The 25,559-nt window shown below is 44.0% G+C and overlaps 1 protein-coding gene across 1 annotated transcript in view; it reads right to left on the bottom strand.

Moving 5' to 3' along the window:
• Positions 1-25,559, bottom strand: part of PITPNC1 (phosphatidylinositol transfer protein cytoplasmic 1) — a 212,696-nt gene that overhangs the window by 74,180 nt on the left and 112,957 nt on the right. The window contains exons 3-4 of the mRNA XM_059670032.1: positions 15,468-15,556; positions 14,617-14,624 (exon numbers count right to left, since the gene is read on the bottom strand). Coding sequence (XP_059526015.1) covers positions 14,617-14,624; positions 15,468-15,556 — 97 coding nt within the window. The remainder of the gene's footprint in view (positions 1-14,616; positions 14,625-15,467; positions 15,557-25,559) is intronic.

The raw sequence follows: 25,559 nt of genomic DNA on the forward strand, positions 1-25,559 counted from the left end.
TTCCAGCTGCTGGCTGGGGCCTTCCTTCGTTCCGCACCGCCTCTTGGTGGTCAGCACACATCACAGTGAGCAATCGAACTCCCAGTCTCCCAGTCGAACTCCCGAGGGGACAATTTGCATATTAGGTTTTTATATATATACTAGAGGCCCGGTGCACAAAAATTTGTGCACTCGGTGGGGGAGGGGTCCCTCAGCCCGGCCTTGCCCTCTCACAGTCTGGGACCCCTCGGGGGATGACCACCTGCTGGCTTAGGCCTACTCCTCAGGGGATTGGGCCTAAGCTGGCAATCAGACATCCCTCTGGCAGCCCAGCAGCCCTCGGGGGATGTCCACTTGCCAGCGGGGAGCACACCTAAGCTGCAGTCGGACATCCTTAGTGCTGCTGAGGAGGCAGGAGAGGCTCCCACCACCACCGCTGTACTGGCAGCCATCAGCCTGGCTTGTGGCTGAGCAGAGCTCCTCCATGTGGGAGCTCACTGACCACCAGAGGGCAGCTCCTGCATTGAGTGTCTGCCCACTGGTGGTCAGTGTGTGTCATAGTGACCAGTCATTCCCAGTCTTTCTGGTGTTAGAATCAGTTTGCATATTACCCTTTTACTATATAGATTAGAGGCCTGGTGCACGGGTGGGGGCTGGCTGGTTTGCCCGAAAGGTGTCCCGGATCAGGGTGGGGGTCCCGCTTGGGTGCCTGGCCAGCCTGGATGAGGGGCTGATGGCTATTTGCAGCTGGTCATACCCCCTTCAGGGTGAGGGTCCCCACTGGGGTGCCTGGCCAGCCTGGATGAGGGGCTGATGGTTATTTTCAGGCTGTCTGCACCCCCTTTAGGGTGGGGGTCCTCACTGGGGTGCCTGGCCAGTCTAAATGAGGGGCTGAGGGCTGTTTTTAGGCTGGCCAAGCCAGCGACAGAAGCTCCCAGCCTCTCCTTTTTTTCTTTTTTATTCTGTGATTCATTTACCTTCTATAATTGCAACTTTGTTGCTTAAAGTGGAGCTCAGAGCCGGGCCGCGGCAGGCGGGGAACCTTGGCTTCCTCCATCACTGGAGCAAGCAAGCCTCCTGCTCACTTCAGCTGCGTGGCTGCCGGCAGCATCTTGGTTGGGTTAATTTGCATGTCCTGCTGATTAGCCAATGGGAAGCGTAGCGGAGGTATGGTCAATTACTATGTTTGTCTATTATTAGATTAGATATATAGATTGATTTCAGAGAGGAAGGAAGAGGAAGAGATAGAAACATCAATGATAAGAGAGAATCATTGACTGGCTGTCTCCTGCACACCCCCCACTGGGGATCGAGCCCACAACCTGGGCATGTGCCCTGACCAAGAATCGAACCATGACCTACTGGTTCATAGGTTGACGTTCAACCACTGAACTATACCAGCTGGGCTGTGAGACTTGTTTTTAGAAGAAGCAGAGGTTCTCTTGTTGGTTTTGTGGAAGTAAGCTGCCATGTCTAGAAGCTGAGGAGCTGAGAGTGATTCCTGGAGGCCAGCCAACTAGAAAACAGGACTTCCTTCCTACAACCTAAAGGAACGGAACCCTGCCAACAGCCAGTGCGCGTAGAAGAGGACCCTGGGCCGCAGATGAGCCCAGAGCCATGGCTGATACCTCAATTTCAGCCTGGTCAGGTTCTGAGCCAAAGACCCACCTCACCTGGGCCCCAAAGGAAATGTGAGATGATAAATTTGTGGTGTTAGGCCACTAAATTCGTGGGAAATTTGTTACACAGCAATCGAAAAACAATGCAACACCCAACCTCTAGAATCCAACCACTGCTTCCTTTCCAAATCTCCCATCTGGCTCATCTGAGTAAAGTAGACTCACTTTGAGGCTGGAGAACATGCAGGGCAATGGGGAATTCGTACTCTTTTTAACGTAGTAGTTCCACCTGTGATGTCATCTGCTTTATCGATGGCCACTGTTTATTGTCTAGGGTGAGATTTACTAGTAACTGATACCACTAAGTGCCGGGAGCCGGTCCATCCTTGCTGTTTCAAGGGACCTGGCATATATGGCATACGGTTCTTGATATGTTTGCTCACCTTCTTGGCGCTGTGTTTTAACCAAAGTCACCTCTCCGAGAAAGGTTGAATCCCCAGGTAGGGATTTTCCCCTGAAGTTAGGGAGGGAATAAAACCCCTCAACTAAGTGCCAGGCGGGTAATTAATCCCTTTAACTACGAACAATCATGCTTAAACTACATGATCTTTTCTCCCTGGAATGGAGATAAGAAACGCCCTAACCTTTGTAATAGAGATTGATAGGATTGAATCAACTGGTATAAATACAGTTGTAACAAGACAGAAAGACTCAGAACTCAGGAGACAGAATTCAGAAGACAGAACCTACACGGAGCCTAGAGACAGAAGAACTTCGCTGGCGAGAGCATGCCAGAGGATCCTGGACCGGGACTGGCCTCGGAGCCTAGAGACAGAGCCTAGCGGGAGAACATGGCAAGGGATCCTGGACTGAACCTGACTACAGAGATTGGCAGGAGAACCTGACTGGAACCTGGACACTGAACCTGACTGGAGTACCTGGACAGAACCTCTCTGGAGAGCCTAAGCAGAACCTCTCTGGAGATCCAGACCAGAACTTGGCTGGAGATCCTGGCTAGAGATCCTGGCTAGGCTGCTGATCAACTGAACGCTGTCTCCGTGTCATTCCTTCTTCGCCAACTCTGTCTACGCCTTTGGGAACCCCTGGACCTGCTGGGGTTGGACCCCGGCAACTAAGCTTGCCATTAGTTGGCGTCCAGGTGCAGTAGCGTGTGGCTAGCCCACAGGGAGGACGCACGGTGGTTCAGTAGAAAAAATACAGGTTTTGGAGTGAAGCAGACTTTAGATCAAACCCCAGCTTCTTTTCTCACAAACTGTGACTTTGGGCAGACTCCTTAATCCTCTTGAGCTTCAGTGTTCTCATCCATAAAATGGAGACAATACCAGCCTCACAGTAGGGTGAGGATTAAATGATAACACATGTCCAAGACCAGGCAGTGTCTGCTAGAGCAGTCACTTGAGAAATGTGGGCCCATCCTGGTGTACCCCTTCCCATGAATGAAATTCCACAGGCTACCTGGGGGAGAAAACAGAGCTGGGGTGGGGGAGTGCCTCTGCCGTGTAGGTGTGAGGATGCACTGGGAGGCTGTGGGCTTTCTGGGTTGGCGACGACATGGGTGGTGGCCACGACACAGAGCTTGCTCACCTTCAGCATGGCTCTGGCCCCTGAGCTGCTCTGATGTTGAGGACGTCATTACATCTTCCAGGTCCACCCTCTCATTGTCCTCCTTTTCCCGAAGGGTTCGCAGTTCCCTTTTCTGCACAGCAGCCCTCTCCCCTCACCCGTTCCCAGCACTCTCTAGACTCCCTGCCAACTTCGTGCAGGGAAACAAGCATACCACCAGGATCTCTGTGTACTTTCTTTTTTCCTAGATCTAAAGGCTTTCTGCTTGCTGGTTCACTCAGTCTTATGAAAACTGAGGTGCAAAGAAATTAAGAAATAGCATTTAAAAAAATCAGCATAACAAACACACAACAGCTTTTGGGAGCCGCAGGGTCCCACTTGATGACCCTGCTTCCAGGTAGAGGGCGGGTGGTGACTGAGCAGTGTGATGAAGCAGGGGACAGGCAGTGAGGTGCCCTCATGCCCTGGAGCCTGGGGGCAGCATGAGTCATTTCAGCCCCTTTTTGGGGCCCATTGGATCTAAACTCTTTCTCATGAAAAATCTTTCTTTCTCTCTGTCTTCTGGACTACAAGAACAGCATGGCTAGAGGAACCTTAACTTCATTATATCCAGAGTTTGTTTTGCCTTCAACCCCCTAAAAATAGTAGTCGTGTCATGGAGAAACTTGGGAAATAAGACGAAAGTTCTCTTGTCATTTCCTCTTTTGATTTTCTCACTTGGATCCTCCCTACCCAGAAGAGTTTTATTAGTATTGCTGTCACCTGCTTCCTGCCACAACCAGCTTCCTCAGCAGCCAGAATCTATGCATCTTTCATTTGCCTTCCAAACCCAGTGGCAACCACCACTGGCATGAACCCCTTTCTATAAAGTGATCATCCAGTACCTGTGAAAGCTCTAGCACCTAAAACTAAAAAATGGCCCGGCCGGAATGGCTCAGTGGTTGAGCGTTGATCTATGAACCAGGAGGTCACAGTTCACTTTCCAGTCAGGGCACATGCCCGATTTGCGGGCTTGATCCCCAGTGTGGGCGTACAAGAGGCAGCCGATCAATGATTCTCTCTCATCATTGATATTTCTATTTCTCTCTTCCTTCCTCTCTCTGATAGCAATAAATATCCTATCTAATAAAGACAAAATATGCAAATTGACTGTCATGCTGTCACAAAGATGGCTGTGCCCACAGCGGAGGCGGGGTTTCCGTAACACAAGATGGCTGCACCCACAGCAGAAGCTGAGTTCCCATAATAAGCCTTAACCAGCAATCAGCAGGGACCTGAGGCTGCACCCCCTGCCTGGTGGGGCTTGACAGGGGACCTCAGGCTGTACCCCCTGCCCGGCGGGGCTTGACAAGAGTGGGGCCGGCCAGGTCTGGATCTCGCCCAACAGGGGTGGGGCCGGCTGGGTCTGGGTTTCGTGCAATTTTGAGGCACCATGGGTGGGCAGGGACTTGACTCTGGGTCCTGCGGTGCACCCCAGACTCTGACAGGAGGAAGATTTTCATATACATTTTATTAATGTTCTTTCACTTCGATTATAGAGAAAGGGCAAATAGCAACATTAAAATATTTCCTCTAATTAATCCTCTTTTAATGTGTACGAATTTTGTGCACTGGGCCACTAGTATATATATATAAAATAATAAAACCAAAAAGTGCAGAAAAACGGCAGTTCGGCAATTCTCTGCTGAACATTTAAATGCTAGAACTTGTGTCTTTTGGAAGTGATGAGGGAATATGCAGTCAGGAAGAATGCCAGGAAAGATGAGTGAAGTACCTGGGCCTCTGCAAGAATAATTTCCAGACAAAGCACGCCCAGGTTCAGTGTCGGGAAACGGAAGCAGCATATGCAAAATGCATGGCAGAGCTGAATTTCCAATTCACTACAGACATGCTTTGGAAACATGAAAGAGCTATTTTTAGTCTGGTGATTGATTAGGGTTGCTCTGGCAATAAGAAACACTTAGAACAAAACTAAATAAATGCAAGCAAGTCTTAAAGAGAAAGGGACAAACAGGCTGAGCATTCCACCGTCAGTTTCTGGATGGTGCTGGAAGCCCTGGCTGCAGTCTCCACACCGCAGAGGGAGAGGGGCTGGTGGCTGTGGAGAATGGGTGTGGGGCAGGAGTCTGAGGCTTGTGAAGTGTTCTGCACCCCAGAAGCATGCAGTGGCAAAACTTTTAGAAGAATATACACCCTTCACTTTGAAGATCATCACTATTGTCATCCTATACCCGCACAGCTCCCAGTGTATGGGGAAAACTGTACTCGAACAGGTATTACTCCCATCCTACACCAGTTTACCAAGTAAAATAAAATCATATATTCTCTAACAGTGTATTTCTAAAACTTACCTAATAAAGCCTCATCTAGTGGGCTTGCTAAAAACAGATTCCAGGCCCCTCTCCTGCTGATTTGCTGAGGGTTCCAGGTTCTCCTCATATGGCCCAGGTGTTTCTTAACCCCAGGAAGTTTTGGGTCAAAATGACGATCCAAGGTAAACACTGGCAGCATTCTCCATGTCCAGTCTGGGCCAGACAGACATGACCCAACACTGAGGTAGTAATGATACTGTACTTACTAGCATCAGGCTCTGTTGGAAGTATTTGATATATAAGGTACATGAGTATTTCTAGTGTAGTTGAGTACTCAGTCGGGGGTTATGAGGGCTAAGGCACAGGCTTTGCTTCTCAGTATGTCCTGTGGCCACTGAGCAGAGAAAATAAGTGTGTGTGCATCTGTCAAATGATAGATGTCCTTGCTTCAAATAAACCCAAAGAAGGAAAAGAGGAATTACCCGAAAGATAAAGTGGAGAAATAATTATTTACTTCGGAAATTCAAAGTGATAATAGGATGGCTTAAGTTAGTTCCTACTGTGGAAGTGCTTTTAAATCCCTACCCAGAACTCCAGGAAGGGCATGAATTCTCAAGTGTAAAAAAATATGACAAATGAACAAGCATTCATGACCACACTTTTAGTCCTATAAAAGACATGAACAGCCCTAGCCGGTTTGGCTCAGTGGATAGGGCGTCGGCCTGGGGACTCAGGGGTCCCAGGTTCGATTCCAGTCAAGGGCATGTGCCTTGGTTGCGGGCACATCCCCAGTGGGGAGTGTGCAGGAGGCAGCTGGTCGATGTTTCTCTCTCATCGATGTTTCTAGCTCTCTATCCCTCTCCCTTCCTCTCTGTTAAAAAAAAAAAAAAAAAGACATGAACAAAACCCAAGTCCAACAGGAGAAGATTGGTTAAGCACACTGTGGTGGACTCTAAGGCTATTAAAAAAGCGAAGTGTAAAACAGGATGATCCTATTTTTGTAAAAAGAGAAAAAAACACACCCATCAATGGTTAATATATTACGCAGAAAAAAATAGAGAAATAGACATCAAAATATTGTGGAGAACAGTGGGAATTATGGGGCCCTTTTATTTTCTATGCTATACAATTTTATGATGTTTGGATTTTACAATAAAAATCTATTTCCAGTAATCAGAAAAATTCAAATCCAATAAAAAAGTGAATAAACACATCAATTATATCCCAAATTCTATTATGCGTAATGGAAATCACAAGATGGTCTAAAAATTCTCTTAATTTTAGTCCACTTTAACTTACAGAAGAGCATATTATAAGAGCACTGATAAGTAGATGGAGGAGATAAAAATCCAGAAAGTTTGGCAATCACTACTTCAAGTGTTGTTCATGGAGTTTTAACACAGGGCAGGATCTGAGAGGTGACACAGTTCAATAGTTCAAGCTACATTTAAGTGACATCAGAGTTTATTCTTCAAATAGAATGTTATGAAGCGACATGGTGGCCAGTGGGGCATGTCCAAGGAACCTCCTGGACCAAGAAAAGGAAAGTTTAAAAACCAGTGATTGAGTCCTATAACTCAATGCCTCATCCCAGATCACCAGCTGTTATCCTTCCACATCTGAGGGCAAACTTTATATGGAGCCTTGGAATGAAGAAAGTTAAATGGAAGAGTTGAGAAGCTGGCCTGGGGTAGATGAAGTATTCATATGCTTTTAAAAGATCATTTCCTTTTAGCTTTCATCTGGAACTCAATGCATTCCTCCCTGGCCATCTTGTTCCGACTCCACGCAACACATGTTCCCTGCTATCAATTAAGCTCTATACAGACCTGACCTTTTTCTCTAATGGAATTCCCCTGAAGACATCGATTCTCTGGTACCGTATTCTTTGTTGTCATATTAAATGTAATCTAAGGCCATCCAGGGAATTTCAGTTTGAGATGGGATCATTAATAAAACTGGATCTGCAAATGTTCCATATCTCACTAACAAGAGTTAGTGAGAATGCTCCATGGGAATAGGGAAGTCAGGCCTGGAGTGTAGGGTTTATTATTATCTAGGAATAATAATAAATCCGGGCTGTGCTGTTTGTAAAACAGAGGATGGTCGGTGGTGAGTCTATATATAGAGGCAGTTGGTAGACACCTAGATCTTAAAGTATCTTTAAATTTATTCTTCATCAGGAAATTTTTATCCTTCCATTTTATTTTATTTTTTTAAAATATAGTTTTGTTGATTTCAGAGAGGAAGGGAGAGAGAGAAACATCAATGATAAGAAAGAATCATCAATCGGCTGCCTTATGTACACCCTACACTGGGGATTGAGCCCGCAACCTGGGCATGTGCCATGACCGGGAATCGAACCATGACCTCCTGAGCCATGCTGGACGGGCTATCCTTCCAGTTTGATAGAAAATTGGCCCTATAGTTATAAGGTAACATATATAAAACTTCTCTTTTGCGCAGGGAATATCTTTAATACACATAATGATTTCAATAAGGTGTCTGTCTGTCTGTCTCCCATCTACTCAGAATCTCGGTCATCATACGGGAAAAAATGCAAAGGAAATAACAGGAGATATTTGGGTTTCCTTTACTGTTCTGGGTTCCGGGGGCCATATATGACTTTACCCACAGATAACGTGGGTAGTAAATAGTGACAGGGTAGTTGGAAAAAAATGGCAAAGAACATAGTTCCAGAGAAGTGAGAAAAGGAACCCAAGTGGAGATGTTTTAAAAAGTAGAAGAATTTTAAAGCAAAGAACAGGAATTGCATGTTAATACTAGAGATGAGGATAAGCCAGAGAAAATTTTTCCCAAATATAGGCAGCACAGGAAGAAAAATGTCTCCAAGAGTAGTGGACCAGGAAGAGAAGTGGGTGGGTTGAGAGGAAGGCAGAGCATGGAAATAGAGCAGGAAAACAGCTACGTGTAGTCCAGTCCACAGTGAGGAAATGAACGTCAGCCTCTCGGCTGCTTCTCATCAGCCTGCACCCTGCACAGAAGCTTCTGTTCATTCAGTAGTTCGTTCACTGATGGAGCCTCTTCCCATCCTCTGGCACGATGAGTAACAGCACCCACTGGAGAAGCAAGGCCAGGAGGGAGAGGGAGCAAATACATGAATGAAAGTATGTTTTCTCAATGGGGACACGGTTTGCTACCTCCACTTCCATGAAAATCAGGCAGAGAAACTAAGTTCAGGCTCATACAATGTAGGGCTGGACCTGTCCAGGCAGCAATAAGCAGAGGATGCTCATGAATACTGATAGCTACACACAATAAAGGCAGGACACGAATTTAAAGAGACAGGCAGGCCACATCAAATGAAAAAGAAATGCATGTAAATAATAGAGATGGGAACAAATTGATGTGACTTCCCAAATATACATTGGCATATGGCCAGTTTGGAAACCTCCAGATTCAGTTAAAAACTATAAGAATCTCCCTTTTAACCAGCTGGACAAATTCCTCACTTAAATATATACTATCATGTAGTTCAGAGAATCATAGTGATTAGAAAGGTCAAAAGATATAGGGCAATTTTGCAATGACTTTATTTAATCACTAAAATTTAATATATTAGCACAACTATAGTTATGTGCATTTTATTTTATTTTTATAGCAATCTGCCCCACGAAATTTTTCCAGTTGTATTATTCTGACCTCACTAACTTGAACACAACTCCATAGACATTAACAAACTGTAGAAAGAGAAAGCCAATTTTTAGGTGGAAAACAGAAAACAAGGAAAGGAGAATTTTCTGGTAAAATCTTCTATGGAAAATTCCTTTAAACAAATATTTTTTCTCTGATGATTGCCCTTTGTAAAGTCATTCCGAGTGATATTTAAAAATATAAACAATTTAAAAATGCTATGTTAGGATAGAGAAGCCTATTCTCTGTTCTCTCCCTATCCGCCCCACCCCTCCGCCCGCCCCCAGGCTGAATTAATTTTCTTTGAAGTACAAAGAGCCTGGGAACAGCTAGAGCAAATGGACATGGGATAAATCGGACAGACAACACTGACTGATGTTCCAAGGCTCCTGCTTCACCAGGTGCTCATCTACTGGGGTGCTGAGGTATGAAAATAAATTCCAGTCCTGCACAGGACGAAGGCACATCTGTGAATAAGCTAGGTTACAAGTGGTTCACCCATACAAGCAGTCCATTTTCTGAAATAAGTCAGAATGCATAAGCTCAATGTCATCCTAATATGCTGCTGTCTTTGCTTTGTGATCGAACAGAATCAGACGGCTTAAAAAGGAACTTATAGGTTCTAATTCTTTTAAAAATTTTTCATTTGTTGGGAGTTCTTCAAAAACTGGCATTTGAGTAACAATAATCCTCAGGTGACATATTAGCCCACTTAAGTGTAAGAGAAAAGTGACATTAACCAAAATATAACTGATCCACTGGCCTGGTTACTAAGCAAATCATGGCTCTGACCCTGAGAGAAGCTTCTGGAGTTCCCCTAAGTTTTAGAAGACTGGCTTTGAGAAATCCAAGGTCACAGGGACAAATAAGTGTGGCAAATGTTTCATGATACAGCTCCCTTTTGGAGATTCACAATATATGTTAGACTATTAAAGGCTCTGAGAAGTCCTGCAATACCAAAAATCTGTTCAACTTTATAACCCAGTGTGTTTTCCTTTCTTAATAGGCTATACACCATCTTTATGATTGTTATAAATGGTACTAGATTGTTTCCATCTAAATTATTTTGAGCTCTGAAGATTTTTGAACTTGATCATTCTGGCTCCATTTAGGACACCAGCTTCATAACATGATGCATGGCACCACTGACTTCAACCATCTTCTCTAGGAAGGTCCTCTTCTGGCCTAATTGCTATCTTGCTCATCAATGTCTCCAACTGGAGGACTTTCTTTGGCCTGGTCCCTAACAGGTCCCAGCTCATATGTTCCCATTTCTAAGAAGGAATACTTTTCCTTTACCCCACACAAAATTATGTACTCATTTGTTGACTAATGAGTTTGCCGACCACTGATCTAGGGTACTGCCCTGGATATTCAGTTAATTGCGATGTAACTGAATTTCCTACTCGCCCTGGCCAGTGTGGCTCAGTTGGTTAGTGTTGCTCATGCACTGAAGGGTCACAGTTTCAATTCTTGGTCATGGCACATACCAATTGATGTGTCTCTCTCACACTGATGTTTCTCTCTCTCCCTTCTCCCTCTAGAATTGATGAGAAAAAAGTTACTTCCTATTCTTCTAACCCCCATCACAACCTCTGGTTTCATGATCCCAAAGAAGAAACACTTAGGGACCTTCATTCTCTGAGCTGACAGAGTCATGAGATGGACCAATTGACCTCTAATTTCCTTCCAGACAAGACTAAGCTTAGAGTTCTGGTGTAATAATGTATCTTCCCTGGACTTGTGCCTATTTCCTGGTTTGGTAATAACCCTTAGCGGGATCTCAGCGGAAGGAAAAGAGGGCTGGAGAGTAATGGTCATCAGCACCCATCACCTCTTCCAATTATCAGGGAAGCTGATGAGGCCAAGATTGCACGTGGAATTTCTGTCCATGACAGCTAGCTGCTTTCAGAAAAATACCTCAATCGATTGCCACTCCTGGGAAAATAACGTGAGTTCATCTAGACCCGTGGTTGGCAAACTGCTGCTCGCAAGACACATGCGGCTCTTTGGCCCCTTGAGTGTGGCTCTTCCTAAGCCTTAGGAGTACCCTAATTAAGTTAATAACAATGTACCTACCTATATAGTTTAAGTTTTAAAAAATTGGCTCTCAAAAGAAATTTCAATCGTTGTACTGTTGATATTTGGCTTTGTTGACTAATGAGTTTGCCGACCACTGATCTAGGGTGACTGATGGCCCATCCCTAGCTGTGAGCAGCCCTGATTCTTCCAGGCTCAATAAAACCAACCCTGAATGGCCCCATCTCTCATCATGGCTCAGTACTGTTTGAGGGTCTCATTCAAGAGTCATTTCCTTAGAAGGGGTCGGTCAATGGGGAAAAAGATGGGTCACCTGTAATACTTTCAACAATAAAGATTAATTTTAAAAAAACAGCCATCTCCTTCTTCCTGGTCTACTACAATTCACTTTTTCTACCTCTTTTAACTAAATAATTTAAATGCTAGGTAGCACTGGACAACCCACACCTACCTTTGCTCCCTGGGTAACGGCCAGCTATTCTAACAGAAAGGACTTCCCATGCGTCATCACCTCTCCTGCAAATTCTTATTAAAAGAAGTTTTGGTGGGCCTTGGTCAAGTAGCTCCGGTAGTTAGAATGTCATTCCGATATGCCAAGATTGCAGGTTCAATCCCTCTCAGGGAACATGCAAGAATCAACTCATGGATGTATAGATAAGTGGAACAAAGCGATGTTTCTCTCTCCCCCTCTCTCTAAAAATCAATCAAAAATTTTAAAAAAGAAAATGAAGTGGTGAGAGAAAGGCAACTAAATTGCTTTAAAAAAAAAAGGATGTTTTAGTGGAATAGGATGATCATAACAGAATATATATAATATTCTAGGTCACTCCTATCGACTTACTATAGCTTAGGTTGTCAAATTCTTACAAATGAGAAGAAAATCCGTTTCTTCCCCCTCCATTGTTACCGAGGCTGAATCGATGCCGCTGAGCTATGTCCATGCTCCAGCGCTGCCTTTTTTTAGCCCGAGAAAAACAAAGTCAGCTGCTCTGGAAGGCAGCCAGGCTCCTCGGGCACCTTCCTTTGTGACTTTTTAAACTTCAGAAGGACCAGCAGGTTCTGAAGGTCTCTTAGATGGCCTATCCTCTGGAGAATTGCGTTGTGTAGTTCTTTGTTTATTGTATAATTAAGATTTTTTCCTACAACCAAGCTAAAGATATATTTTTCCATTTCCTGGGCAAATCACATTTCCACATAATCCTAAACACATGCAGTCACTCACCGTGATGAAGCTTGAATGTCTTTATAACTGTGATCACGTGGAAACCCTAGATGATGACCCTAAATAAAAGTTCCCGTGGCTGGATTTTGTCACAAATGAGGGCAGCATGAGGTCTCAGTAATAGGCTGGAGAGTCACATATAAGACCGAGGGGAGCCTAGGAATAGACAAACATTGCTCTGGGCTAATCCTATGAAAAGAAACACCACTCTGGCTTCCCTGAGGGAGGGGTAGGGCTTGGTGACCCAAATTGGAAGTCTGACATCGGGGACGTTGTGCTTTGGGGCACAGACAGGAAATATAAAGCGTGGAATGACATCAAGAAGAGCTATTTAGGATTAAAGGATCAGGGGATAAAGAGTCCAATGAAAAAGCATTTAAAACAAGAAAAAAGATGAAGACAATAGAAAACATCTGCTGTAAATCCTGGGGGCAGACCCTGTGGACACAGCTGAGCTGGAGTCACTGGGAAGGAGTGCACCTGCAGCCAGAGAGAGAAGCCCAGACTCTCCCAGCCACTGGAGTGAGATAGAAAATCTGTCCTATATTTGGGATGGAAAACAAAAGTGGATTAGTTGCTTCCCTGTGGAGAATGAAATGTGGACCTTGAACTGACATTCAGAGCTGCCCTGCCCTGGCCTCCATGTGTCCAGGCGGCCAGGATCCAGTGACATCACTTAGCTACTGGGCCTGGAATGAGCATGGTATGTAAGAACTGTGGGCCCACTCTCAAATTCAGGTTGACGCCTAACGCCCAATGTGATGATATTTGGAGATAGGGTCTATGGGAGGTGATGAGGTCATGAGAGTGGGGCCCTCATGATGGGATTAGTGCCCTTATAACAATAGAACAGGAAGCTTGATTTTTTTCTCTCTGCTGTGTAAGGACACAGCAAGAAGGTGGCTTTAGGCCAGCGGTTCTCAACCTGTGGGTCGCAACCCCTTTGGGGGTCGAACGACCCTTTCACAGGGGTCGCCTAAGACCATTGGAAAACACATATATAATTACATATTGTTTTTGTGATTAATCACTATGCTTTAATTATGTTCAATTTGTAACAATGAAATTGGGGGTCACCACAACATGAGGAACTGTATTAAAGGGTCGCGGCATGAGGAAGGTTGAGAACCACTGCTTTAGGCAAATCAGGAAGAGGGCCCTCACCAGAAACCAAAGCAGCCAATACCTTGATTTTGAACTTCCAGCCTCCAGATGTGAGAAATACAGGTCTGTTGTTTAAGCCACCCAGTTTGTGGAATTTATTATGCATCTCAAGCAGACTAAGACCCAACGCCACCCCGCCCACATCAAGTGCCCATACCTGGGTTGCAGGTTTAATCCCCATCTCTGGTCAGGGAGTGTGTGTGTGAGACAACTAATCTCTCAATATCTCTCTCTCTCTCTCTCTCTCTCTCTCTCTCTCTCTCTCTCCTTCCCTCCCTTTAAAAAAAATCAATGGAAAAAATACCTTCGGGGGAGAATTAACAAAAACCCCCACAAAAGACCAAAAACTCAACTCCATCACAGTTCAGTTAACCATTTTCTTTTCTTTTCTTTCTTTTTTTTTTTTTTTTTTTTTTTACTACCATTTTCTTGTTATGACAGTCTGACCCGTTGGCCGCTGGGGAAATGATACAATGAAAATACCACAATACAATGTGTTATAGGGTCCTTTTTTAAAAATGGAAATAATGACTCCAGAGGCTCTTAGAACAAGAAGAAATTAAATGGTTTTTATCAAGCCACTCAGACGGTCCAATCCAGAGCTCTGAGTAAAATAGTTTGAATGTACGTCTTTCTAGTTTCAAGGTTCTCCTGTAAGGGATAAGGCCACCCCCTTTAGGTATAAACCCTACCTTCCATTGATAACAAGCATCATTTCTTTAATACCATGTTTCTAGAAGCTGTTCTGTTATAGTGAACTATCACAAGTAGAACAGCCAAGCTATTTAAAAATGCAAGCAAAGTTAATTATGCAAAGTAACTCTCAAGGCATTTTAAATTAACATTCATATTCTGGAACAAATGAAAACAGTCAGGTTGTTGCATTATATATAACTATGTAATAGCCAACATTTAAATATTTCTGATTCTGAATTATTCCTCTATATTTTTATTAAATTGGTAAGATGAGAAATACAAGGCCAGTCCCAATTAATCTACTGATCATATGCTGAATATTTCAAAATGATTAAATAAAACTTACTGTGTATTCTGGTCCCAGATGTTCATTTGGAAAAAAGGGGAAAAAAAGAAAAAGAGAAAAAAAATGATTTAGACCACACTTATATGCAATAGAAAACCACAGAACTAACATATACTAGTGCATTATAATTATTAAAAATGTGGTAAAGAAACCTTCCAAAATTAAACTTTTATAAATATTAAATGCTTCATGTTTGCTCTTGAAATTCTTTCATATGGTACTTTGGTGGTTGGTCTGATAAGGACTGTTAGACAATTCAATTAGCCTACGGGTTTGTGGCTAATTAAAAACCAAAGAGTTGGGATTATAAAAGCAAAATTAAAGACTAATAATGCCAGTAGAGCAATTCATTAACCACACAGGCAATCTTTTAAGTGGAAAAGCAGCTCTCAGAACAAATAAGAAGAGCTTGTTATGATGATATTGAAGTGGGACCTTGAATTTTCATGTGTTTGAGGGCAGGAACAAAACCTTCTAAATTTTCTGGCCACAGTTTCTAGTTCAGTATCAGCATAACTATGTCCTATACTGTAGTTTAGGACAGAGAGACCTGACAGACTCTTTTACATAAATTATAGCCAAGGTGTTCTTTGGGGGGTGGGATAGGGGGTGCTGTAAAACAAGTCAAAATAAGCCACACCCCAAAATTACTTGAGAAATCACTTTAAGAAGGCAAGTGAAATGGCTTAGCTTAACACCCCCATCCCTTCTAGGAAAAGCGAAGACTTGAAAGGACGGTACAGTACGCGTCTCCCACGTCTCTGCTGGGATAACAAACTCGAAATCAGTGAAATCTGACCATGTGATGTCTTAGTGCTACATGTAACGTACCGGCTGCACAAAGGACTTACCTGTAATTGTGTAGGGATAATAGTTCCAAGCCTTCTCTGTAACATAAAATATTTTGGGAACAACAGCTCTGGCCCAACTAGGCAGTTTGCTAAGAGGAAAGAAAGAAATAAAAAGAAAAGATCATCAGAGTCTGACAGTGCCTTGCTATGCTGCCCTGTCTTTCTGGATGAATTGACTGCTAGAGAGCGGAGGAGTCCTGAGGCAGCCCTTCTCTCCGCAGCCACCCTTCCCATCCCTCTGGTTCTTCCCACAGTTTGTGGTTTTCTGTGCCTATTCACCTGCTCCTCAAATGTGTGAAGGCAGAAGGTTACAGCCCGGTGTGGGGTACCTCATAGGACTGGAAGCCTGTCCTCTTAGATCTGATTTACAAGGACATGGGAATTCAGTGGCTGGAAGGTGCTATGTTTAAAGTGTTCGGCCAGCCTGGTCTTTGTCTACTAGGAGTGATAGGGCGGGAGAAGTAGTATGAAGGTATGTTTAAACGACAATATGGGGGGCGTGGGGGGCGGAGGGAGGCGGCAAATGTTAAAGCCAGATGTCAGCTTAACAATCCGAATGAGCCATGTTTTTTGAAAGTGGATTAAAGCAACAGAGAGTAGCAACTTCAGAGATGCGAAGAGAAACATAATCTAACCCCTTCAGACTATAGGGTTGACTGGTCTCCCCTCAAGGACGTATCCACCTCCTGACCTGTGAATTTAACCTGATTTGAAAATAGAGTTTTTGCAAGACGAAGTCTCCCTAGGTTTGAGAAGGCCATGTGAAGACGGAGGTGGAGACTGTTGGGAGGGACGCAGCTACAAGCCAAGGACGGCCGCACATCCCCCAAGTCAGAAGAGAGGCAGGAAACAGATTCTCCCTCAGAGCCTTGCTGATGGAGAAGGAACCAGCCCTGCTGATGCCTGGGCTTTAGACTCGTGGCTTCCAGAAAAGTGAGAGGATACATTTGTATTGTTTCCAGCCACCCAGTTTTGGCAATTTGCTGCTGCAGCCTTACAAAACAAATATGACAGAGCCGTGCCTCTGGAGCTAAACAGAGAAAACCCAAGCGCACAGGTCCCAACACCTTTTGTAAACCAAGGGCTAATTAAGTTTTGTTTCCCTTCAGAGGCAAATTCCACAGCAAAGGACAGGCCTAGAGAATTCCTTAAATATTGAATTTAAATATACAGTATTCTATATTCCTTAAATATGCCGGCACGATTTTATTTCCCCTCAGCAGTACACCCTGGGGTTTCCTGTCTCTCCTATTCTGGTGCCTACAGCTGGGGCCTGGGACGCCGACGTCTAGCAGTACATCCGACCAGCGAGGTGATGCAGGCGCGCAGCTCCTCGGGGCTGCATGTTGGCGATAGAGAACACCACGAGGCAGTTTTAAATTCCAAGCTGATAGAGCTGGGAAAGGGGGCGGGGAGGGAATCACGCTTCCAGAATCCCAAATCCCTAATCCCTCCGGACGTGGAATTCAATGACAAGCAGGGCCAGTAAAATACTGTGCACCTTGAATGTCTTCTCCGATTGTTCCTCCTGTTTCTGACAGTATCCAGGACTTGCTCTTTAAAAGACAAATGTGTATTTTCAATGGTTGGCTGGTTGGATCTAACCCAAAGCTCTGGGCCATTTCTCAGGGTTAAAACAAAGGGGAGAAGAACGCTCCCCTGAGCCAGGTGACGGTGACGAAGCCCACTGCTTCAGGTGGGCCGTGGAGAGAGAGCCGGAGCAGCTTTGGAATTCACATAACCATCCTTCTTGCTGCTCTAATGCAGAACGCCTCACTCCTAGGAAATCATCTCTGCGGTAACTGCTCATTTACCTTACACTCACACCGCTCAAAAGGAAGGCTGCCTCCCGACAGGCGTTTTTATAGCTTCTGCCTGTGATTTATTCTTTCAGTCCTTAAAGTGGGAGCACACTGGGGCTGATGTCCTGTGTGGGTCATAAGCAAAACTTCCCCTGTGTTCCCTCCTCTTTGCCCCCAATTCCAGAGTGATATGGCAATTAGTATAGGGAGGGTGGGTTCTACTCACAGGCAAGAGGATTGCAGGGTGTCCCCAAAGTAGGCGAGGCATTGTTTAGCTTAGACAAAGCACCTATGACTCCCTACCAGCACTGGGGCTCCCCTATTCACTGTCTTCCTTGGGAGCGGTGATCCATCTACACTGCACCCCTCCCCAGATCCACTAGGCTCCTCAGGCATGCCCCTCTGAGACCCAAGTCCCCTTCCTCCACAATTCATTCCCTGTATCATTTAATAAGCCTCCCAGCATAAGCACATTCCTAAGCAGCAATCATTTTCTGGAAGGAACATGAAAGACACTGGCGATTTTCCATTCACATGGAGACTGTTCCCATTTGTGTAAATGGTCAGGACTCTAGAGTCCAGGGTCCTTATTTTTAGCTGATTCATTCACCAGCTCTTGCAGGGTACACAGCCCTATAGTCAGTTACCTTTTCCAGTGAGACACCCTAAAAAACACAATCCTTCAGCCAAGATGGTTGGTATGATTTTATGCGACTGTTCTAATTAGTGTGGGAGGGAGGCCCTTCTGGTGCGAGTCATTTACCGGGCCAGGCGCAGGAGGCTTCTGTGACGAGTTCCCTAATACTTCAGTTTAAATATTTTTAAGCCCATGAACAGACCTTCTCTCAGACCCCAATTTCCCCAGAGCACATCATTATTCAGATCATTCTGGTCTGAGAAAGTAAAATTTAGTTTTCCCTGCAGTAATGATTTATCAGGGCTGCAAGCAAAAATGGAATTAAATTAGTCCCCACTGTTGCTGTCACTTTCACGATGTATCCTGTCACACCGCCTACAGTTCTAAGGAGACGTCTGTCATTCAAGCGCACGACTAGGTGTCAAACAAGAACCTCTCTTCCCAGAAAGGCGGCATGGTTCCAAGCATGTCCTCCTGGGCCGCTGGCCAGGACCGAAGCTCCCCGTGGCCCCTCTCACCCCGACCCAGGTGTAGAGACACTGAGGGAAAAGATGGGCATTTGTCCCTGAAGCCTTTACCATAATGCAAAGCATGCTGCTGTGAAATGATACCCAGTTCCCCCCAGGCCTTTGTGGAACACAGACTTTTCAACACGTTTGGTTTCTTACTTTGAAACTTTAGGATGATGTAGAACGCACCAGCGACACAGCTGGGTGACCAACTCTTCCCGGTTTGCATGGACTGCCCTGCTTTTAGCGCTGGAAGTCCCACAGGCTAAATTCCTCAGTCCTGGGCAAACCGGGATGGCTGATAGGTCATCCTAAAGCAGCAATTCTCAGTGGCAGGTGGGGGTTGGGATTTTGCAGCCCCCCTGGGGGTGGGGGGAGACATTTGATAAAGTCTGGAAACATTTCTGGTGATCACGCCTGGGAGGGGTGGGTGGAGGGCCGCTGCTGCTGTCTAGAGGCCCAGGATGCTGCCCAATATCCTACAATGCACAGAACAGTGCCCACAACAAGGAACTATCCGGCCCCAACACGAACAGTGCCAAGGCTGAGAAACCCAGCCTGGACCTAAGTGAATGTAGTCACTGCAGCCTTCATACATTCTCCAGGTTTCCCTGAATCACAACTGACCCGAGAAGAAGGCCCCACAGGCAGGCATAATCCGAACACTCAGGTTAAAAGTGTTTACCTCCTTCGTAAAGAATTTATGAAACGGAAACATAAACATCCCACTCCATTAGAAGCTTCTGGTACTTTATAATCCAGATTATCACCGCGTTTCCTCAGGACATATAATCTCACTTCACAATTAATGCACATTGGGGACTATTGGGCCCCGGGAGGTACGAAACATCATTAGGCCAAATGTGATCTAAGTGGAGTCTAATCTAATTTTCTCAACAGGGACCAGATTTACAACGGTCTTAACTGGAAATTTTGGAAGTCAACATTCCCAGCAGAAAGACAGGCTTCCCGAGTTCACGAAACAGTGCTTCGCTCAGGATGTTCCCGGCAGCGCGCACCTGGAGAACCCTGCCCCTGTCAGTGCTGACTGCAGCTCACCTAAATGACTTTAAAAGGACTTAGCTGCTGTCCTGGCGGGTATGTCTCAATGGCTGAGCGTCGACCCATGAACCAGGAGGTCATGGTCGATTCCCAGGGCCTGGATTCGATCCCCAGTAGGGAGCGTGTAGGAGGCAGCTGGTTGATGATTTTCTCTCATCATTGATGTTATTATCTCTCTCTCTCTCTCCCCCTCTCCCTTTCTTTCTCTGAAATCAATAAAAACACATTTAAAAAAATAAAAGGACTTAGTTGCCTTTGTGTCCTCATTTCCCACTGGTCCATTTGACAATTTTTGGGTAATAATCAATTATTCCTATCCAGTTCCACAGACAGTAATTTCTGAGGTCTCTACACTTCTTCTGCAGCTGCTGTACTCTTCCTAATGGTTTTTCTGGCTGGTCTTTTAGTTCTGCTAGTAATGTAATTCTTCCTATGGCAGCAGAGAGATGAGCAGTTTCCAGACTGGAGCCATCACCTGCAAGAGGCGGGGCTGCCGGCTTCCCTCACAAGAAGTTCCTGCATACCAACACCGCTCTCCCAAATGAAAGGGGGACACTTTATGCGGGGATTCCGGGAAGAGGCCTGTCTGGCGCAGGTTCTTAGGAGGGCCTTGCTTGGACAGTGTGAGGGACACGTGGCCAGCATGCTGTGGGGAACCCAGAGGAGCAGTCCACATGTGTCAACATTAGCCATCATGGAACAAAGATGGCCAGGCTGGAGTGGCTCATTTGGTTGAGCATCATCCCATGCACCAAGAGGTCGCTGGTTTGATTCCCGATCAGGGCACATGCCCAGATTGTGGGCTTGATCCCCAGTAGGGTGTACAGAAGGCAGCCAATTGATGTTTCTCTCTTATCATCGATGTTTCTATCTCTCTCTCCTTCTTCCTTCCTCTCTAACAAAATCAATAAAAACATCTATATTTTTTTAAAAGGAACGAAGATGGGAGACCACTGAACTGGACACTAAGATCCTAATAATTAGCTAAACATTGTTTTTGTGATTTCCCATGAGAGTAGCTGAGGGCTCCGTCATTGTGTGAATGCCTGGCATGTTCTTAAGAATTGAGGTGGGGACAGAACAGAATAGTAAGCACTAAAAAGTATGCCTGAAAGAAGTCCCTTACATGCTCTATTTGTCCCAGTATATATATATATTTAATATTATTAATTGAATAATTTATCTAAAAGCATATTAAATATATATTTATATAGAAGATTAAGTATTCCAAGGTATGCAGCGACTTTAGATACTGTGACTACATGCTAGCCCCACCAGGGCAGAGGGCTTTGTTCTGCTCAGAGCTGCCTGTCCTGGCCTAGAATGGGGCCTTGGCACGTGACACATAGCAGATGCTCAATAAATATTTTCTGAATGAATGAAGATTGCATCTGGATATACAAAAGCCAAATAATGACCATGAAGAGCCTTTACAAATAGCATGGATATAAGCTCTGAGGTCAGAATCTCTGGCTCTGACACTTTTCTATGACCTGTTGCCGAGGTGGTGGGCCCCCCAAAGGCACATGAGCTCGGGGCACTGGGCTCTTACTCTGGGGAAGATCTGGGAGAACAGGAAGAGGAAATGTGAAAGACAGACCCAAGCCATGGCAACAAAGCTCTACCGATGAGCTCATAGGTAGAGCCACCAGCTGGTGGCTTTGCTTGTCCAGTTAAACAGGATTCATGGCTTATGGAAGCTGTACCTTCTCCTACCCAGAGCTGCTTGAGTCCAGAAGAGGTTGCCCTGGAAGGTAGGAGCCACATAGCAAGAGAAACATTCTCTCTGCAAACTGATTGAGGCATTAGGCGGACTCACTGTTGGAAGCTGGCAACCCTCCCTGACTGGCAGCTGCCAGCATAGCCTAATTAATCCAGCAGCCGTGGTGGGGAAGAACATGTCACTTCATGACTGAAAAACAAGCCTAAAATAGGCTTCATCTTTCCTCCAAGGCTCCCCACCCCCACCGATTCCCACTCCTCAATGGGAAGGGATTGGAGAGGTGCTAAATATGAAAAGGAAATAAAAAGGGATAAAAGAATCACCTCACGTGATTCTGGGCTACAGGTTTGATTTAGAATCCCTATTCCAGAGTTTAATGAGTATCTTGCCTCCTTTCCCTGGATGCCAGGATTTTTTAAGACAAGTTATTTGGTTAACTAAACTGGATCTAAGGACAACCACCAAATGCACTAATGTATCAGCACTAATGTGATGTCCTAAATGTATTAGGCAACCGCCAAAATGTACTGTGCACCCAACAGTGTATTAGATGTTATAGGAAGGGCCAGAGGCTAGAGCAACCCTGGGAGATGAAAGCAAGTAATAAAGGGATAAAAGGCCCTTATAAAAGACATCTTACCAAATTAAAAAGGACACAGGACTTCAATAGGCATTTTTCCAAAGAAGAAATACAAATGGCTGATGAGCACATGAAAAGCATTAGGGACATGAATGCCCATCAAAACCGCGAAATATAACTTCACACCCACTAGGATCGCTATAACCAAAAAGACAGACAATAATAAATGTTGCTGATCGTGTAGAGCAGGCATGTCAAACTCGCGGCCCGCAACGAATATTTTTGTGGCCCAGTCAACATAACGGTATATAAGAAATGTTTTAATAAAAATTTCATAACTTAATTTTTACAATATCCTGTTATAATTATTAATAACGAACTACACCATTCGCTAATGACTGATTACTATCATTGTGTTGCATTCATTTCCCTTATGCGCCTTATGCGCAGACACACCATTTCTCTCCATTAATACTAGCCGCGAATATTTTAGCAGCCGATTGCCATGTCATTAGTCTTGGACTGACTTGTTTGGTGTGTGCAACAGGAAATATTTCACTTTCGGAGAACTAGACAAATAGGTTTCTTTGCGTTACACTTATTAATTTGTGCAGTTATTCAGTGTCTGGTAAGTTAATGTTCAAGAAAAATATTAATTTTTATTAAAATGTTCTATTATTTTATGTTAACGATTACTCGTTTATTTCAGCCCTTGTATTCAGCATGTCTCTATCAAAATAAACCTATGTTTCTATGAAAATTCAAGCTTTTGTTTTTTTGCGGTCCACATAAACTTAAACCTTGTGTATTTGGCCCGTGTTAGCCTTTGAGTTTGACATGCTTGGTGTAGAGAAATCGGGACCCTCATGGGCTGCTGGTGAGAATATGTAACGTTGCAGTGCTTTGCAAACCAGCTGGAAGTTCCTCTTCCCACTCAGGGGGACTCAGGCTTGGACTGGGAGCTCAATGGGATACTTATTTTAGAATTTTGGGACAAGTGATAAAAAGAAAAAAGGGACAATTTGGACCTTGGCATGGCAGCGTGTGGGGGTGATGACAGAATGAAACAGTCTTACTCTCCTTAAAGGTGGTTCTCATCAATGCTGCCCTTGGCCCCTGGGAGCTACCCAGTCTCAAGCCTCCGGATAATTCTGTGGGCCACTAACATCCTTCCCTGAAATGTCCTTTCTACTCAAGACAGACTCAGAGAGTAGGTCCTGACTACACAGGCTTTGAGTATTTCTAGTATCTCCAGTAGTTGCTTTGGATAATAAATTTAAGAAGCAACTTCTGAATGAGATTTGGCTTATTTTGCCACCTCATGAATTCAGGTCCAGAGGACAATGATATTTCTGTGTACATTATTAAATGGGCACTGGAGGACATGGGTCAACTTGAGGTGGGTTAACTCAAGTTTGTAGCCACAAAGTAATGGGTTGATTTTCTTTTATGATTATAGAACTATTTGTTATTTTATGGTTATGTCACTCATCAATTTTTCTCTTTCTTTCTAAACCATAATCTACCTGCTCCTAAAAATACCTGATGCATGCTCTTCCATACATGCCCAGAACCTTTTAAATGATAAAAGGATGGATCTAGTTTATATTTGTACAAAGGGAACTGTAAGTTCTTGGTTCCTCATTTATGTATGCTGGAGGAGAGTCAGGATAATGTCTGAAACTTGCTTTGAGCATAGAAAATTCAGGTTGAAAAGGACCTGAAAGGCTGTCCAGTTTAACCGCCTATTTGATGTTTGAATCTGCTCAGGGACAGCCTGAAGACTGGGTTCCGCTCATTCTCAGGACCCCGCTGTGACAGCATAACTGACCACGAGGCACCCTACTGCCCTCTCCCATGGCTTGCCTACTGCTATTTCGTCCCTAAATGGGTGAGCATGCCTGAGATTTCTCCCTGGCATTCTCACCCATTGGTCTTTGTCCAATCAGCCCTCCTGGGGTCTTATAGAATACACAGGCCTAATTCTTTCCCCCCTGACTACACCATTATCCAGTTTTATCCATTATCTAGGTTTTCTAGGTTAAACGTTCTTGGTTTCTTCAGTCATTTTTCATGCCACTTTGGTTTCTAATTCTGAAATTTATATGAACAATTTTAGAAAAGTAGAATAACTAGGAGGGACTTGCCCTACCAGATATCAAGGCTCTTTATAAAGCTACAGTAATTAGGACTTTTAGGATTATATTGTCTAATTCTATTTTAAAAACAACCTTGTTGCCATTTTAATTACATTTGCATTAAATGTATGATTGATTTGGGAACTGACAGCAACTTTACAATACAGCATTTCCCGCTCATGAATGAATGCTACCTTTTGTCTGGAGTTTTAAAATGTCCTCTGCTAACATTTCATATTTTTTCCAAAAAGTTTTTCTATATCTTGTGGATTTGTTACTGGGTACCTTTAGCTTTCTTTTTCCATTATAAGTAGAATTTTAAAAAGTCATTGTTTCCCATTTATTGTTCCTGCTGTATAATAATAATGCTAGTGATTTCTGATGTGGATTTTATACCCAAAAAATCTTGCTGAATTCTCATATTGATGTTAACAGTCAAGGATAAATTTTATTTAAGTCATGATTTATTGTTGTTATTACATTCTGAGGTATCTGATTTGCTCATGGTTTATATAGGATATTCATGTCTTCACTGAGATGGGTCTGTAAGTGTCCTTTTTGTACTGATACTGTTCAGCTTTGATGTTAAGGTTCATGTGGTAGGTACTACTCACTGCCTTCCCAGCTGTCACCATCCATTTCATCCCCTTCCCCAGAAGCATGTCATGTCTCTCTTGAACATCTGGTATTTCATTGGCTGGAACTAGGTGGTTTGGCCTCCCCTTGCTGCAAAGGTGGTCGGGAAGGTGGGTATCTGATGTTTTCAACCCATGAATTATTTGGGAATGCTTACATTTTCTAATAATTGATGAAAAAAACCCTTTGTTGTTGTTATCAATTTACTTTTGTAATCAGCCCAGAGGATCTCCATGATAGTGATTTTCTGGTATTTGTTGAGATAGATTTCTGGCCTGGTTTGTAGTCAGGTTTTGTACATTTTCATGTGTGTTTGAAAAGCATACTGGTTCCAGGAAGTAGTAATGTCCACTGGATCAAGCTTGCCATTCTGTTGTTTATATTCTCTCTGTGTCTCAGTCTGTTAAACTGATATTATGTTAAAATCCCCCACTATAACTTTAGGCTACTTATGATTTTGTCAGTGTTGCCATATATTTGTTGCTCTAGGTTGAGGTTTAGGATTTAGTTCACATACCTTTATTGTGCCCACTGATGTATTTTGATTTATCTTATCATCAAAATTTGTTTTCTAGTTATGCTTTTTGCAGGTTTCTCTTTGTTCTTCCTCTGCCTTCTCTTGAATTGATCAAGTTTTCTTTTGGAAGTTAAATACTTACAAGTATATACCTGCTCCTTCAGAGGTCACCTTTACATTTTTTTTTTTTTTTAGTTAAATCTTTATTGTTCAGATTATTACATTTGTTCCTTTTTTTTTCCCCCCCATAACTCCCCTCCTCCCAGTTCCCGCCCCACCCTCCGCCCTCACTCCCCACCCACTGTCCTCATCCATAGGTGCACGATTTTTGTCCAGTCTCTTCCCACATCTCCCACACCCCTTTCCCCCCCAAGAATAGTCAGTCCATTCCCTTTCTATGTCCCTGATTCTATTATAATCAACAGTTCATTCTGTTCATCAGATTATTTATTCACTTGATTCTTAGATTCACTTGTTGATAGATGCAT

The sequence above is a fragment of the Myotis daubentonii genome, chromosome 16, assembly GCF_963259705.1.
Source record: "Myotis daubentonii chromosome 16, mMyoDau2.1, whole genome shotgun sequence".
NCBI classification, from domain to species: Eukaryota; Metazoa; Chordata; class Mammalia; order Chiroptera; family Vespertilionidae; genus Myotis; species Myotis daubentonii.